This window comes from Stegodyphus dumicola, chromosome X1 (assembly GCF_044657685.1).
Source record: "Stegodyphus dumicola isolate Sdum_Otavi_A_Nest chromosome X1, ASM4465768v1".
NCBI lineage: Eukaryota > Metazoa > Arthropoda > Arachnida > Araneae > Eresidae > Stegodyphus > Stegodyphus dumicola.
The window spans coordinates 227,184,468-227,202,878 of NC_140780.1; the positions used below are offsets into that span (position 1 = coordinate 227,184,468).

General features: G+C 32.6%; 1 protein-coding gene across 2 annotated transcripts in view; it reads right to left on the reverse strand.

The window, feature by feature from the left end:
* Positions 1 to 668: 668 nt before the first annotated feature.
* The window catches only part of LOC118205490 (uncharacterized), a 48,714-nt gene continuing 30,971 nt past the window's right edge, over positions 669 to 18,411 (reverse strand). For both annotated transcript variants that reach the window (XM_035377776.2, XM_035377777.2), the window contains 4 exons: positions 16,395 to 16,493; positions 13,518 to 13,631; positions 8,613 to 8,672; positions 669 to 1,133 (listed from right to left, as the gene is read on the reverse strand). In XM_035377776.2, the coding sequence (XP_035233667.2) occupies positions 801 to 1,133; positions 8,613 to 8,672; positions 13,518 to 13,631; positions 16,395 to 16,493 (606 nt within the window). In that variant the 3' untranslated portion in view covers positions 669 to 800. The remainder of the gene's footprint in view (positions 1,134 to 8,612; positions 8,673 to 13,517; positions 13,632 to 16,394; positions 16,494 to 18,411) is intronic.

The window sequence follows — 18,411 nt, forward strand, 5'->3', positions numbered from 1 at the left end:
GAATTTTTCCGTGAGATTCACATGAAAATAATAAAAATATTAAAAGGAATATCAGTCCCTGTCTGTCTTATAAAGTTATGAATGACTCGTGATCAAGGAGAAATCTGTGATAGCTCTGAAAGTGAGTTCATGTTATATTCGTAGTCTTAACAGTTCAGATGGAGAGCCTATGAACTTCCGAAGTTCGCTATATGAGAATATTATTGATTTATCTTATGTTCGAGCAATGTTTTAGTACGCGTACATTGGGTTCTTAAAATTCAGCATATGGAAGCTTGACATGGACTCGTACCGATACTATAAAAATGTACATTTAATGAGCATAAAACGTACCCTATCTAAAGTAAAGTTATGAACAGAATATATTATGTTTGAGTGTCACCTTGCAGCGCTTCTCTGACAAAAATTCGTTAATTATTTTAAGCTACGCAGACTTTTTTTCCAAAGAATTCTTTGTTTTGAAAATGTTTGCTCTTAACTTTCCTTTCTTTTTTCAAAAATTCTACTCATTCTGTGTAGTACATAATAATATCAAAACATTAATTTCACTTAATTTTAAATACAGTCTTATATAATGCTTCAGATTACCCGTAAAGCTATTATCCCACAACATACAAAAAAATCTGTGAACTGTAATTCTTTCCAATGCTTATTTAAAGAGCATTAAATGGGAGCATATTTTTTATTTTTTTATTTTTATGACAATGCGAAATTTAAGACATATTTGTTTGATTTTACGATATTTATAATAGCAATCTGGCTTAGTAGCTTTTAATAAAATTACTGTGCTATTAACACTGTCAATAGAGTAATGTGGAATTATCATTCGTTGTCTGGTAGTTAAGAGGGACAGCAGTGAAACCTGTAGCTGCACTTGGGGAACATTGATTTCTTGTACTACTTTGCTGGATATAAGATTCTGGTACTCCTGAGTCCATAGTTTTGGCATTTCCGCAGCTAAGAGACCAACTGGAGCCACTACTTTCATTTGACTGAGCCATAATTGTATAAGGTAAGTAAGACGGATAGTTGCTATTGTAAGCCGGTGGGGGTTCTGTTACTTGATTTGTTGGTCGTGTCTCTTCAGCAGTCCGAGCACACCTGGCTAGCTGTGATAAGATGTAAAGTGTAAGCTGAAAAAAATTAATAAAAAATCAGCAATCATAATTCCTTAATTAAATAAAAAATTATTTCTTGCACAGTGGAAACTTACTACTACTTATGTGCTATGTTTTGACTTCATATAAATTTCGTATAACAACACTTTAATTTAATAGCAATCGAATTTTTAATAAGAACCGTAACTAGTGCAATAAAAGATAATAGTTAAAACTAGCTGAAATGGTCTGATAGCCGAAAAAAATTCAGAAAATGCCAAAGTGAATAAACTACTGTTAGATAAAAAGTAAGTCCACATTTCCAAAACATATTATTAATATTCGTACATTTAAAAATAAAACTTTACATTTGAGCTGTTGTTGGCAAATATAAAAATGTGCCTAATTTTGAATTAAATTGTTAAAGTACCTGTTATTTTGATGCTGAAGTATCTGAGGAAATAACAAAGAATTTTTGAATGCTTGCTGAAGTAAAGCTCTGTATGTCTTTGTTATTAAATCTACTTATAAAAGTTCTCATAGTTTTCCTAAATGACACAGTTAATCTTAAGACAGTTCAACTAAAATAACTCCTGATCACGTCTGCTGAATTAAACATTAAAGAATACTGTGTACTATAGTGGGTCACAAAATTATTCGGCCACCTTATAAGACGGGAAACTTTAAAGGATTTAAAACCCTAAATGCAGTGAAAAAAAAACTAATAATTTATATGAAGTTTTCTATTTAGATTCTAATATTTTAAAAATAAATTAATGCAAAATTCCCGTATATAATGCCAATGAACGGTAATATAAACTAAACTAGCTACATAAAACTTCTTGGCCACTATACAAAATGCAAATTTCCCATCTTAGTAATCATAAGCTATCAGGAAGCAAAATCCACGTTACGTAATTGTACAAATACATTACTTATTTAAAATAATTTCAAGTGAGGAGAAGCTCTTTTGAATTTCAAAATGGCGGAAACAGTACAGATATTTGAAAGAAATGTCATTATCAACACGAAAAAATAATTTATCTCAGAGACAAAATCCCAAATTCACTGCAATTCTATTAAGAGCAGTGCAGAGTGTAATGGAAAGGTGTCAGAAAGAAAACTTAAACAATAAACACAGAACTGAGAAACCAAAAATTCTGAATCATAGCTCAGAGAGGCAAACTGTTAAGCATGCCAAAGCAAATCCTGATGAACCAGCTAGGAATTTTTTTCTAAAGTTACTGTAATTTCTGGTAAAATTTTACGCATTGAAATAATTCGTCAACTATTACGAGATAATAACTATAAAGGAATGGCTGTCAGACAGAAAATGTGGATTTGTGTAAGTGGTCAGAGAACTAGAAAAGATTTCGTGGAAACGTTTGTTAATAGAGATCAGAATATGTATAGTCTTTTTTTTTTTTTTTTTTTTTTCAGAGATGAATCAAAACTCGAATTACTTAATACAAGCAAGACCCAGATCAGAGCTTAATCAAAGCAATATTTGTTCTACCGTTAAGTCTTGGAAAGTTCGATAGAAGTTTGAGAAATGCATCCTCAAACTTTTACTATCAGCGACTGGGCTGGGTATACATGAGTGTATTCATAGCGTTATTGATCAATATGTATACTTTTAAAAAATTGGTAAACACCACTGATAAATTAAGGTTAAAAGACGATTTCATTTTCCAGCAGCAAAATTATCCGAAACACACGGCTTTGTATATGAAGTTAAAGCTTCTATTTGAGATACTCGTATATTAACTCTAACCTAGTATGCAGAGCCGGGTGTTTCGGAATGTATTTCGAAACACAAGGTTCTGCATACGTGTTTTTCTAAATATGAACACACGGAAGATTTGCTGGTTGAGCTTGTAAGGTGTATTTTAATTTTATAACAGTTATTTTTTATCTTGAAACCCTTTCCTTTCAATTCTTCTTTTCCACTTGCAAGTCTCTACCAAAATGAGTTTTTAGAATTTCGTTGAACGTAAATGGAATAGAAGGAGTATTTAAGGAAGGTTCAGCATACTTCAGTAGGAGAGCTTAGGAGTTGTTAGTGGCTCGTGTTTGCCGTCAGATTACTTTTACATTAAACCTACTATGCTCAGCCGTATTGTACTGGCTTGTTGATAATCGCCGGCTAAATTAAATTAAGGGCCACCTACGTTAGATATTTGTGCCTAGCTTCGGCTAAGTCAGTTCACTTTAGTTAAGTATTAGATTAGTTTTTTATATTTCTTATCTTGATTTGAAGCCCGAAGGGAGGAATCCCTGCACGCTTGAGAAGGTGCCGACTGTACTAATTCTTTGAGTGAATAAAAGGGTATTTCAACCCTTCTCTAGACTTTGTCGTTATATACGTGAACCGAGCGATAAGCCGCTACACAATTCACAGTTCCCACTAGGTTCCTATGTTCAGCATAGTCCAAGTAGTGAGGAACATTATAAGCTGAAAAAATCCTTAACCCTTTCCGGCGCAGTGTGTTCGGTGTGAACATACCAAAAATATTCCCTCTTTAGACACTGAAAATAATCGGTAAATATCACGAAAACTACACTAATGGTTACTTTTAATCTCTTTTATGAATAATAGATGGCAGCGCCACACAAGCAAATGATTAAATTGAGATATATTCTGTTTTTTAAGACACTGATTTTTCAAAGAAATGTTTCAGATTTTTTTAAATATAAAGAATATCAATGAAAAAAATCTTTATATAATTTTGTTGTTCGTATGCTAATCTGCCTATTCTGTATTACTTTTAATTTTTATCTTTGAAATATTGCGTATAATGAAGGCTTCAGTGTATGGTGTGTTCGGACTGAACACACTGTACTGGTAGCGCCTGTCACGTGGGAGTGAGTCACAGAATCTGGCCTCGTGATTTAAACATGGGGGAGACTGAGAGCGCAGATTTATTTGTATTTGTTTTTATTCTTTTCTGTTTTGGATTTTGAAGACCCGGGTGCTTTGTTTTCACTTAGCTATTTGATTTTCAGCGAAAGCAGACCCTTTTTTTCCTCTTGCTTTCATCGTGCGTAGTTTGCTTAGCTTTAATTTTTGTAGATTTTTACTTTTATATATATTTAATAATTATTTTTTCTAGTCAATAATTAATTGTAAATATTATAGTATTTTAATTATTTTTCTTATAAATTTTAAAATTGTGTAAATGGCTCGGAAAAGACTCAGCGTTGCCGGAGCAATGAGAGTTTCCTTTTTTTCCCGTTTTTTTTGGGGGGGTGTAGAGTAGCAGGCCTCCCCGTGGTGCACCCTGGGTTATGCTAAATCTGCTACAGATATCAGATTCTACTGTTTTTAAATCATAGACAAAGTATTTTACTTTAATACATGCTTCCCAACAATGCTTACCTATCGCAGCTCGTGCGGCTCAGTGTGTTCGCTTTGGACATACCCACAAAATGGAAACGATTTGTGCAATCTTTGTAAAATTATACCTGCATAGTCTCCGATGCCTAAATAGAGAGCCTAAATTTTTTTTTTTTTTTTTTAATTCCAACTTTAAAGAGTAGTGTGCCGGAAAGGGTTAAATGAAATTTCTGTAGAGAATAAAAATCGACTGAAAATGCGCCTTCAAACAAAATGGGGGGAAAAAAACTAACAGCAAATTGATCCAAAACCTAATCAAATCAATGTCTTCAAGAATAAATGTGTCATACATGCAACAGGCAACGCAGAGAAATATTGCTGATTAAATGTTTAAGTATATTTTTCTCTTACGCTGGTGGGCCGATAACCTTTTTTGTGGATAGTTTAATACTTAGTTTTGATTACAGCTATAATTTACTTGTATTTTGAAATTATTTTCTTTTATTTTTTGCATAGATCATTAAAGTACAAGCAGAGAATTTCAAGTATGTTTATTTTGAATTTTTAATGCATTTAGCATTTTAAATCCTTATAAGCTGCGAAGTTTTTAATGCTGCAGCATGCTTTAGTCACTCATTGTACGTACTTGTACAATGCAAAACTTCAAATCATTATTTAATACGAAAGGAAAAGAAAAAAATCCTAATCCTGTTATTATACTATATTGAAAGCCTCTTCTATATGAAGTAGTTACAGAAGCAGATTAAATGTACTAATCTGTGATATAATTTAAGGGAAGAGAGAAATTTTCAAACGCGAAAAATGTATATATTTTGCTGTTTTGAATTACTAAAGAGGCTATACATATTTTTATAGACATTTTTACATTTCATCAGCAAGATGTTGCAGATATGGGAACTTTACTTTTAATATAAGAATTGGCATGAATATTTTACAAAATTCTCAGCTTGAAGGTAAGTCATAACTGAAAAATAAATAACAGAATTTACCGTTCATAAAAACGCATCGGGCCCACCAGCGGCCGAGCGGTAAAGACGCTGAACACTGGTAGTTCGGTCCGAGGTTCGAATCACGCGAACGGGCTGGCTGTATGGGCGTTTTTGTGGTTTTCCGCATGTGTAACGTGTATACGAGACAGTTTCCCTTAGAAAGTCCTCCGCGAAGGCATCCCTCCCTTTAGGCAGATAGCCTTTGTGTGCTTTGCCATAATTAAATAATCCAATTCAATCCAATCCATAAAAATGCATTTTAACTAAAGCCACCAGCAGTAAATATTTTCCACTAAAACGACATTATTTAACTCTTCGATGAATTAGGTCAAAAAAATTAAATATTTTGAATAAACATGCTTTTAGAACGTCCTAAATGTTTATTTTTTAATTTTGTTTATTAAATCGGCCAAAAATATTTTTCATAAAATTTTATTTTATGAAATTTATGAATTTTAGGTTTGATGCATGCACATGCGTATTAAACATTTTTAACTAATGAATGTGAAACGCTTAAATTTAATAATATTAAAGCTTTAATATCAATAATTACTTTTTTTAGTCATTTTGTGGGCAGGTTCAAAATTTTAACTAATTTTAATTTAAAATTCTAAAAATTATATATATATGCATTTTAAATCAATAAAAGTGAAATTAAATTGATCCAGGTTCATAAAGCTCTTCTTATTAAATGTTGCATTTGCAACATATTTTCTCATTGTGTTTTCTCAACGAGCCGACCTGCTTGGTATGGTTATTAGCGGTGCTGGCTTCCTGTCGTCGATTTCGGATCTAATCCCGGAGAAGGCATAGATGTCCCATTCTATGAAGTGTAATATCGGTCTACACCCTGCGGTGGACGTTTGGGCAACATTATCTATGATGAGTAAGCTAAATGATCGATGGGTTTGAACGATCAATGAGTTACGATTAATGGGTCTCTTCTCGACGAATGCTTAAAGAGCATTGTGTTTTCGTCATTTAAAAACAGCTTTCGCGATAAACATCTAAAGTTAAACTAGGTTTTAATTTCGTTTAATTTTCGTCAGTTTCGTCCGCCGTTCTACTTAAATCTGTATTCATGCAATAGTTATACGTTCTCATCTTAATTTCTCGATTAATTTTAATTGTGCTATACTACCTGAATTAAGATTAATAACAATCTTAAGCGTAGTAATAATTACGACATTTTTTAAAATCCAGAAACCCTGGGACGGTACTTCAAAAAAATAAACGGAATGATTTGTTACCATCTGAATTTTGACTCTGGAATATTTTTTTAAGTAGAGCACATGATGACAGTTCAGTAAAAGTACATTTTTATAACATTCACGATAACAGAGAAATGATATCAGCATGTCTGAAGTTATCAATAATTGAATTACGTGCAGCCTGACACCAGTCAATGTGTTGGAAACTATTGTTAAACTGACATACGGCATTTAAGGAAATTATTAAAAATGTATAAAGAAATCATAATAAAACATTTTTAAATAAAATTAAAAAACTCAAAATCATAGATAGAGTTGTGAAATTAATCACGCTTCTTCACATGATTTCATTTTCATCTCGTAATCATTCATCACATATTTTCAAGAAGATGTCAACTAAAATTTATTAAAATAATAGCCTACACGAACCGCAACAAACCCTTTATTACATTATCATCCGAGATACTGTTATGTGTCATATAGGAAAAAAGTAGTGAGAGTAGCATTTCTAAATGCATTTTCTGCAAATGTGACCTAATTTTCTTTCAAATTTATTGTGATTTCTTTTTAATTAATTTTTAAAGTTGTAGGGTTTATATTCATTTTAACTAACATTTATTTTAAGTTTAAACTAACTTTCCTGTCAAGCCTTACTTTCCCCTGGAACTACCAATGCCAGAGTATGTAAATTTTAGTAGAACGCGCAAGGATTCAAATTATCAGCGGAAGTATTCTGAGTTAAATAGAAAAGAAACAAGTTCGAAGAGTGCTTTTCTTACTTCACGAGCGCGGAGGTAGTTAGTCAGAAATTGAAGAACCACGCGTTTCGGCCTGTGTGCTTGCCTAGGCAAATTGTTAATCTTTCAACGTAATAGTCAGAGTTTGCTGAAGTATCAGCGGTATTGTAAAACGCGGTGAGGTTAGTTACGTTTAGAGAGCCTCGTAGTTAGTGACTTTTAGTATCTCTTTTAGTTTCTTATTTTTATTTTACCGCCGGGTCGGTGTAGTTTGTGAGCGTCAAGAGCACGCATTTGTAATTTCTAAAGTTGAATAAAAAGGGACTTAAACCCTTCTCAAGACTCTGTCTAATTCCCAGTTTCAGCAGTCACCAATTTGTTACGTGTAGGTTGGAGGCGCGCAACTGTACAAAGTGTACTACATTTTTTAAAAAATCAATTTAAAAATTCGATTATTTGAAGGTGGAAGGCTACTACCTCCCCTTAATCTCAAAGACGTGAGGAAGTTATATAAAGTTAAGGAATTATTTTTTTAATCAAATGAAGCAAGGAATATCACATTCAATTAAACGGGGTTGCTTAATTTTTCTGCATATGTCGTGAGCTGAACTCATTTCTTACATGATCGTAAAGTGTTATAACTGTAGGTTGCTTTGAAATAAATATTTTTTTCTTGCGTTTAGCAGAAGTATAGATGCAATTTCCATTTTTAAGTATACCATTTATTTCTAATGCATGTTATAATTTCTAGAAAATGTTAGTATTAGCCTCCTGCAAGCACATGCATGAGAATTTCAAATAGATCAATAGTGGAATATTCTCATTCATCAATGAAACGTTTTATGTTATAGCAGAGAATAAAATGCTCGTGAAGTTGATCATTTCAATTTCATTTTTGTTGATTTTAATTCCTTCGTTTCAAATTTCTGAGTCTATCTGCACGATTACGAAAAAAAGGGTTATTACTCTATGTTTGGATAAATTTATACAATGCTTAGCTAAATGTTTATGGGTCTTCCTTGGTATTTTGTGATCAAGGAGTTACATGCAGTTATCGTTTCTAGCAAGGTTGAGAATGAAATATATGGATTGTTTTAAATTATTAATTTTCAGAGTAAAGTGTCTTATGGTAATTTAATCTTTTGTGCGTAAGAAAAAGCAATAAAAGTTACTCAAATCTACGATATAAGTATTAAATGCATTAGAGCTCCTAAACTTACTGTCGAGTTGTCATGATCAATTTCTTTCTTCCTTCTGCCAACTACATGGACCAGGTATACCTGAAATATTCATTTAACATGCAATTAAGAAAAGAAGAATATTCAAACAAAAGTATCAACCAGTATGCAAATTTTGATTGGTATCCGCCGGAAACATCGCGGCAAAAACATCGCGCACGAAAACGTCGCGGAGAAAACAACGCAAGGAGAAAACGTCGTAGTACAGAACATCGTGGGAGAAAGCATTGCAGTTCTAAAACATCGTGGTACAAAATATCGTGGTCGAAAATAAAGCGGTTCAAAAACTTCGCAGTTCAAAAACATCGTCATCAAAAATATCGTGATAAAAAATAAAGTTTCTACAAATCATCCCATGACGATAATATCGCACACATGCGTTTTCAGATTTTTAAAGTTGTAAATGCATGTTCGTATGCAGATAATAGAGCTCAAGAAGAAAAGAGGTATTCTTTTACTTCTGTATCTTATATATTTGAAAGAACTAATAAATTTTTGCTGAAAAAATAAGGAAACTTAAGCATTTAAAATGAGCAGAAAATTAATGCAACTTATAAAGCTTAATATCATTTTTAAATTTATAGTTATCAAAGGTCATTCAAAAATTAAACTTTTTTATAAACTTTAACTGATAATTTTTCATGAAAAATGCTATCTAAAAATGCTTAGAAAAAGAAAGATAAATAACTGCATGAGGTTACCTTTATAAAAATTGCTTAGTTAATCAAATTATTTTCTTTCACATTTGTTAATCTGATATTTTTTAATTAAAATTACATATTTTTTGTTTCCACTTGTTCTTAATGTGTCGTTAACATTTCCGTGTATAGCGTGCAATCAATTTTTTGGATGCCGATTTCTTAGTTATGACGACAGTCAGTTACATAATATGTCACTATGCGATTTGAAAAACGCATGTATGCGATGTTATCGTCATGCGATGATTTGAAGGTACTTTAATTTTCACCACGATATTTTCGACGACGAAGTTTTTAAACTGCGAAGTTTATGAACTGCTTTATTTTCGAACAAGCTATTTTAGAATTGCGATGTTTTCTCTTTGAGGTGTTTTCTCGCCCGATGTTTTGTACCACGACGTTTTCTCCTTGCATTGTTTTCACCCCGACGTTTTGTACCATATCGTTTTCTCCTTGCGATGTTTTCGTCCGCGATGTTTTTGCAGCGATGTTTTCGGCTGTAACCAAGTTTTGGCTGAGATAACTATTTTTCAACCAATGAGTAATAATCTAAAGTTCAGAAGGGCTTTCGAACACAAGTATAAAGACACTGATAATGTACGCGTCTTTGTTAACGTGAGCGAAATAGTTTAAGCAAATTTAATATATTCTCCACATTTTTTCTATGTTTTACCTTTAATTTTATGAAATAGTCGAACAAGTAGTTGAGATGTAGTCATAAGCATTAATTTACATGGTAAAATTTTCACAGTCTTCTTTCCATATTTGTACAAATTTTAATCGGTTCGACAGTTTCGTTTGTACAATACTGAATCAAAAGGTTACAGCCGAAAACATCGCGGACAATAATATTATAGGTAAAACATAGAACAAGGTGGAGAATATATTAAATTTGCTTAAACTAATTCGCTCACGTTAACAAAGACGCGTACGTTATCAGTGTCTTTGTACCTGTGTTTCGAAAGCCCTTCTGAACTTTATATTATTAATCATTGGTTGAAAAATAGTCATCTCAGCGAGAATTTTGTGTCATAACGCGTAGCTTTACCCTGACAGGATTGAGCTCAATTATTCAAATTACAGCCAAGCACTCAAAGGGCAGATGCCACCTTAGGGCAGATGCCACCTTAGGGCAGAGTTAAGACAAATACTCACAATACTTAAGCTCACGGCAAAATTACAATAGAAAAAGGTGGACGAATTATTACAATAGCCCAGTTAACTTTATGCAGGTACGATTTAAAGCTACATCGCTACGCTTGTTTGTATATCCCTCATAGTAAATAATACCTTATGTAATCTTGAAGTGTTTGTCTAAGCTCTTGATAAATTGTAATTTTTCACAACACATTTGTGTTTTATGAAAGTACCGTAAACCCTTGCCGAACTCGGACTTGCAAAAAGCGATTTTACGTAAAAACGTTATTTTAAATGTTTCCATTTAATTTGCCCAACGCGAGAATTTCAATTATATAAAATAGGCCTGATATTCATTATTAAATTATTATTATTACTGTAAAGCATCCGCTGCCGGGCGATAGTCCTCTTTAATGACTGGTTTGAAAATTCATTCATTAAAGAAGTCAGACATTGCTTAGAACTGCAAAACCTGAGCATTAAAACGTTCTCCTTATTCTCAATAATGCTCCAGGACACGGTGCTGAACTCCTTACAGCTTTGAATTCAAATGTAGAGGTTTCATCAAACACTACTTCCTTAACCCATCCAATGAATGAAGTAATCATAAGAGTATTAAAAGCCTATTATGTCAAACATGTTTAAGTCTCTGCAAATAAAGCACTAGAAAAGGAAGTATGACCTACTAATGGCATTTTGGAAGCAATTCCACGCAAAACTCTGCATAGAAACGATTACGCTCGCATGGGAGCAAGCGAATTCATCAACAATTAATACTTACTGCCCTCAACTCTGGCCAGAAGTTGTCAACAATTTTAAAGAATTTTGAAGCCAAGGAAATCGTACAAACTGCAAAAGCAATAAGCGGCGAATGATTTTTCAAATATGGAAAGAATAGAAATCAAAGAATTAGTCGAGAATGACGATCGCGAAATGATAAATGAAGAATTAGATGTCTCATAACACCAGCCTACGGTTAAAGCAAAAACAGCGAAGGAGATAAAGAGCTGATTCAGAAGTCAAACAACAAGATAAAGAGCCTTTAATATACAATAAGTGTCGCGTTTGCTAACTAGAACTCTGCTTCCACGGACGCTCTCTGGCGAAAGAGACTAAAAGAAGTCAGTTGAACGGCTGACGCGTCTAACAGATGTATAACGATAGACCGTCTCCGTATGCATAATGCTTGTAATCATTATAACTTGTAAATATTTTGTAGATATCTTTCATATGAATTAAAATTTCTTAAAAAAGTTTATAGCTGTGTTCCACAGTGAATCGAATTTCATCATAGAAACGGATACCGACAAGAAGGAAAGAAGGCAGTTCAGGGCAGCCCTATTTAGAAGGTAAGTGAACTTTCACTTATCTATTTAATGATCAAAAAATTTTAATAGTACAAAATTGATAAAATTTTTAAACAAATTGTTAAAAAGCTAAAGAAACTATCTGATCTTGTAATGAAGATTGTCCAAATGAAGAAAGAAGAGGATACCTTATGAGAGGTATTGAAAAATGAGAGGTATTGAAATTGCATACCTTACCGCCAAACGTTTAACAAGTTAAGTCAGGTATTGTCCCAAGCAAAAATCACCTGCTAAAAAGTTAATTGTGTCATGTACCTAATAGAAACCAATAATAGAGCCTTCCCAGTAATAACAGAAAAACTTAATTCGTTTAATGAGGAAGTACCAAGAGCTTATTTAGCTAAATCTCTGGGGGTTAGCCACCATTTTAGTTGGGATCAGGACAGTATGCATTCAGAGGATGTAAAATAGCAATACATCGTCTCTTGCCCTTGGTTGAAAATCAGGTCTGGACCTTAGGAGCAAAAGAAATACATAATGAATATCAGGTCTATTTTAATTAGAAAGCGCATCAGAAATACTAATGAAAGGTTAAGAAAATTAACAACTCTGCTCTTAATTACTCATCGATAATCAGTTATCTAGTACTGGAAGATGGTAGGCTTATTAGACCATTCACTGCGCATCTATTAGGTAACCATAATTTTGTTTCCGAATTGGGAATTTATTACACCATATTTATAAATATTTCTATTCTTTCTGGTGTTTTGATGTTTAATTTGTAGTCATATTTGACATATTTGATCTATATACAGGGTTTTGCTTTACATTTATTTTTACCTTACATCAATGTTATTATCTGTACTGTGCTCTTAGTGCTTAAAAATTTATATCGGTGCACAAGATTGCATATTTTGAATTTTTCATGGGCATACTCATGTCGTACATAGTTTGGTTTTACTTCTTGACTCTACTTGTCACTAGTGTGGTATTTTATACTTCTGTCATCATATTTGTTTCACTTGTTTCATGGCTGCATATCTGAAATCTTATCCCTGGAACTACCTCTCAAAATCATCACTGCATCGGAACAAAAGTCTCCACACTTCTTTCATCTCCTGTCCTTTTCAGCATTCATTTTATCGAACCCCAAAGTCAAAAGAAGCATTTTAGGGAAATCGTTACTGAACGAGTGATGGCTCAATCGTGTCACAAGCTTCCACACCTGTAATATATCTGGATATATGCAGTTCCCAGAAAGACACAACTACGACTAACTGACATTTGATCTGAATATTGACTCCTTTACAGAAAGTAAAAGCAATAAAAAAATACAGGAAATCCAATATCTCTAACTCATTCTCTATTACTGGTTATACCTTCTGAAAAAGAAGGCAGTTCAGGGCAGCCCTATTTAGAAGGTAAGTGAACTTTCACTTATCTATTTAATGATCAAAAAATTTTAATAGTACAAAATTGATAAAATTTTCTGAAAGCTAATAATACCCTTTAAATACCACCTTCGAACAGCGAACTCTCAAAATTTTTGTATCAAGTTATTTAAATAGTTCATTATTAAAACTAATATATTCAGCTCTACAAAACGTGTTTAGATGCTTAAAGCTGTAATGTATGAAAATTGTTTCTTACATTTACAACAATTACACGCATATATGCAGCAGAAACGTTTGCGGTTATTTATGAATTTATAGCATCATCATAAGTATATATTAAAAGGTACTTACGTTCAGTATGAGTAAAATACCACCTTTTGAAAAGGCTACTAACAACGTTAAATAAGTGAGAGTCTTCGTAGGTTCTGTTTCTTCAAAGAGGTCAGCGGTCTTAGATAAACTATCCTAAGAAAATATAAAAAACATAATTTTTGAAAACATTTTATGATTTTACAGAGTTCATTTCAAATGAACTAATTGTTTCTCTTTAAAAACTTCCAGCATTTCGACAACATCTAGCATTAGGTCTTATTCTTAAAAAACCAAAAGCAATCTAAATTCGTTCTATAAAGTTGTTTCTTCTTATGGCTTTATTCGGAAATCAATCCATTTACATCATGCTATAAAGTTTCATTGCCTTAAATGGAAAATCTTATTGAAAAGTATGTTAACTATCTTTACTTCTTCTGCCCTTTATGAAACATGACAACAATGAACTGAATTTCGTGAAGCAGCATTTGAATCTGCAATGGCTTCCAGTTTTGGGTTACAACTAATGGAAATATCTGGTAGGTTTTGCCATAGAGTATTAGAAAAATGTCTGTATAACTGCACGGTAGAGACGTGATTGAAATTAGGTTAAACTGGGAACAGCCGTAATGAAACACTTGAAATGCTACAACACGCGTATGGCGATCAAACATTCAACCATGCTTCAGTATTCCAATGATGGAGGCACTTCAAAATGGTAACACACGAGTGATTTATAAAGCATGTTCTGGCAATTTATCTGCGGCTACAGATGTTGCCACTGCAAATCTAGAGAAGATAGTGAACTGTAGCTTATTCAGTGCTTAAATTGCGCCAGAGCCCACCGGAGCCCTAAATAAGATGAGCTCCGGTACTTCTTTTTTATAAAACTGAATCACAATTTAAAGGGAAAAAATTTAGAATTCCTAACGTTTTAGTTTAACAATAAGCAGACCTTGTAATACTTTATTTCCCTAGAAATACGAACTCATGAGAACATGAGACGTTCAAGTAAAGTTCCCTCACTGACATTCGAAAACCTTTTCCTTTAAGAAGGGTAATAAATTTGGGGGAGTTTGTTCAGGAACGCGTAAATTTCTCGCCAATGCCATCGTATCTAGTGTATTGTTATCGATGCTTACAGTTATTCATAATCGCAGGAAAGAAAATTTGTGTTCTTAAATGTGCTTTAAGTGACAGCGAGTACAATAAAAGTGAAATACTGAGATAAACTGCTCAAGTACGTCCTATACATCATCTTCCCACAGTATCCATTAATAGGGGAAAAGCGTAACCAGCAACTTTACATTCATCCTTAGGAGTCAGATTCAGGACTCATTTTACCCCTGACATACATCTGCTTGATGGCTATAATTATATCAGCAGAGAGCCGCGGTCAAAAGAACGTTGTCTTTCACCAAGATTACCCTCATTTTTTGTTTCCACCCACTCATACCCTCATTCTGTTTCGCCCTGGAATTTTCCTCAGCTATATTTTAAGTATATTTAATTTTTGTGATGATAAAAGAACTTTTCTGCCCCACTCCTACGATCAGAGCTTAAATTCGGCCGGAGCCCACTGTTCGTTAGTTTTTGTAATAAATCATAATTCTAGCCGGAACGCACCGGAGCCCTGAATAAAAAAGCTGCGACACTTCTTTTATGTAATTGAATAACAATTTCAGTTGAAATTTTATCTCGAAAATTTTATTTTAACAATAAAATTATATTAAAAATCGTTAATTAAATTTCAATTTATCTCTTTACATTTTATTTAATTTTATTTACTTAATTACTTCAATCTTTAATTATTTCAATAAATAATTATGAATTATCTAATAATTATCAGTTAAATTATAATTAATTAATTGTATAATAATTATTGATTAAATAACAATTTATAAGAATTAATTAAATAGCTATTAATTAATTTGATAATAATTAACTATTTAATTTTAAAATTATTAATGAGTCATGTTATTTATTTATTTACTCTTGTTCCTCTTTGCTGACGGTCTTCCATGGGGCTCCGGCACTTCTAATCTTAGAAATTAAGCCCTGAGCCTATTAGGGAAAAGTCTTGAAAACCTTTTGCAGGGAACCATAAGAAAAAAATATCTGCCTAAGAAATGGTGGTTTTGCTCCAGGACAAAGCATAACTGAATGTTACTGCTGTGGGATTGCCAGCACTTTCTGAAAATGGTCGTTTAACTCTAGAATATCCAATGTATATGGCTTAAAATTCGCGGCATGATTTCCGAGGTACTTTACATTGAAAAGACAATTACACGAGATTTTCTCTTCAAATGATGAAGTACTGATAGCACAAAACATGTGAAACTTTTAGGTTAAAGGTTTGCTAGCTTTGATTTATTTTTTCCAAAATTTTGTTGGTTGTTACTTTGTGTTAGATATCGAGAAATAAATAACTTATCAGGTTTATTTCCATTCATGTGCAATTTTCTCTGTACAGCCAAACATTTCACTCATTTTTAAGTTTTGAATATAGTGTATACTATAATAGTATTTTCGTTTGAGAGTAACACTGTTTTTTTACTATAATCGTACTTTTTTCTTACTTTATTCTTCTTTGATTTTATAATAGCATTTTCTTTTCCTTTCCAACGATGAAGGTAAACAAAATAGTAAATAATTTCGCAGTTTTCATTAAGAATTAGCATTCTTTCGCACTATATTATTTAACAGTATGAATGAGATAAAAGTATCTTTTCTGTTATTTAATCTTTAAGGGAGACATTTTATCTTAAACTAAATCAAGATCATAGACTTATGCGCACTTCATATCGGAGAAATAATAAAGAGTTATATCAATATATGATTTTCCATTACATGATTCAGAAGTTAATATTAAAATATGCAATATTTCTTTTAATCATTATTAAGGAAATGATCACTAACCTGAAGTTTAATTACGAAGTACACAGTGCTTCCAATATCAAAAAATATGATCAAATAAGAAAGCATGTCCCACAACGTCAGTAATCCATGGCTCAGACCCTGGAAAGAGAGAATAAATATTTCTTACTATTGGTTGTCCGAATATAACAATTAATGGCTGAGGATTACATCGTTGTGCATTAATATACAAGCATTTGCATGCGTTATTTTTTATTACTTGTGAATTTCGTTTGACTTGATTTCAAGTAATTATTGATATACATGATTCTTAATTTCTAATAAATTTTTAACTAAATCAGTTAAATTGGTTCTCACACTGCAATGCAGCCTTTAATTTCTCCCTTTGACCAATGCATTCAGCTACGTTACTACACATTGCACAGCTGAATATCATTTAATCAGCTAAAGAAGATTGTAATAATTTTAACATATATGCTCTTTTTCTGTCTTTACGAAATATTTATATCCTTTAGTTGTACTGATTCTTTTATATAATTTTGTAGTTACTTGTATGTATCCATTTGTTTCATATAAATCTTCATTATTTATTCAGTTGTTCCTCGTAAACGCTTTTTATAGTATAGACACATTTGCTTTACTACGTTTAATAAAAATAATTCATTCTCTTTTTCTCCATACTGGGAGCAGAGTTTTGTCTTGTACATCTTATGTTTACAATTCTACGCTTCAACCATTTGATTAAAACCCTTTTGCTCTTAATTACTTTTTACATGCTGTAAAATCTAAAAGTTTAGAATCGTGGTCTCCCAAAACACCCTGAGTTCCCCTGAAGATGATACGACAATGTATCTCACTTCCATTATCACTCAACTTGAATTTTCATTATTTTCCATTGATGAATATCATTATTTAATTCTACTTTTTTACATATTGATTTATTAGTGCTCGTCTCCGTGAGTTTTGCGGGATGTTATATGCTTACCTTTTATACAGTTTATTAGATTTTTTGAAACATGAAAAATCTGCGACTCTCACCGCTATTCAGACTATAGTTCTTTCGATGGTTATTAAGATGAGCTACCAATTACACCACGAAGGCATGTGGTGAGCACAAGTGAAAAGGTTTAGACTATATTAACTACCATAAAATATAATCATCGGTATTTTTTTAATATTACACGGAAATATACGAAAATTTTTGCCGGTAACTCAGTTTAACAGAATGAACATTTACTCATCTGAATTTTTGTTTTACAGTGGTTATATAAAAAGCCAGTTTTGTATCCTTGGCACTGAAAGTTTTCTCATAAAATTCTCTACCTTATTCTGAGAAACTTTATAATTCGAAATGTATGTCTAGAATCAGTGTTTAAGGAAAAAAACTTGCAGACAGATTTCATGAACATTAAATACTGCATAACTTAATCATAACAGAATTGCTTGCTGTGACAAGCAAAGTTTGAAATCTAGGCATTTAAATACATACATACATACATACATATATATATATATATATATATATATATATACGCACTAGTGTGCAAAACGTAAGCAAAAAATTCATTTTTCAACACACAAATGTGAAATTGCTAACAAAGGGGTTTTTGCGATAAATACAATGAAAACCCAACTCAGTACAAAGATGACGCATATGCAGATATCAGCACCATGGTGTTAGAGTACCCCCATGGCTCGCAGAACGCAAGGAGTCAGGCGCAGTGCAGGGCAACATAAAAGAAGAAGGAAGAGCTAATTTTTAGGGGTTCTTCTGAAACAAGAGCCCGTTTACAGTAGTGCTGAAACTGAAAAATTGGGCACCTCATTAATGGTTTCATGTCCTCTTTGACGATGATAGTCGTTTCAGTCTGACAAACGATTCTCGGCTCCAGTTGATATGGAGGGAGGTAGGGACACGCTTTCATTCCACTAACATCAGGGAGAAAGAACTTTGGGGTGGACCAGGTATGCTCGTATGGGAGACACTATGATGAACAGGGACGGAGCTTTACATTTTCGATAGAGTTTCATTTACCGGAGATGGTTACTGTGGTGAAGT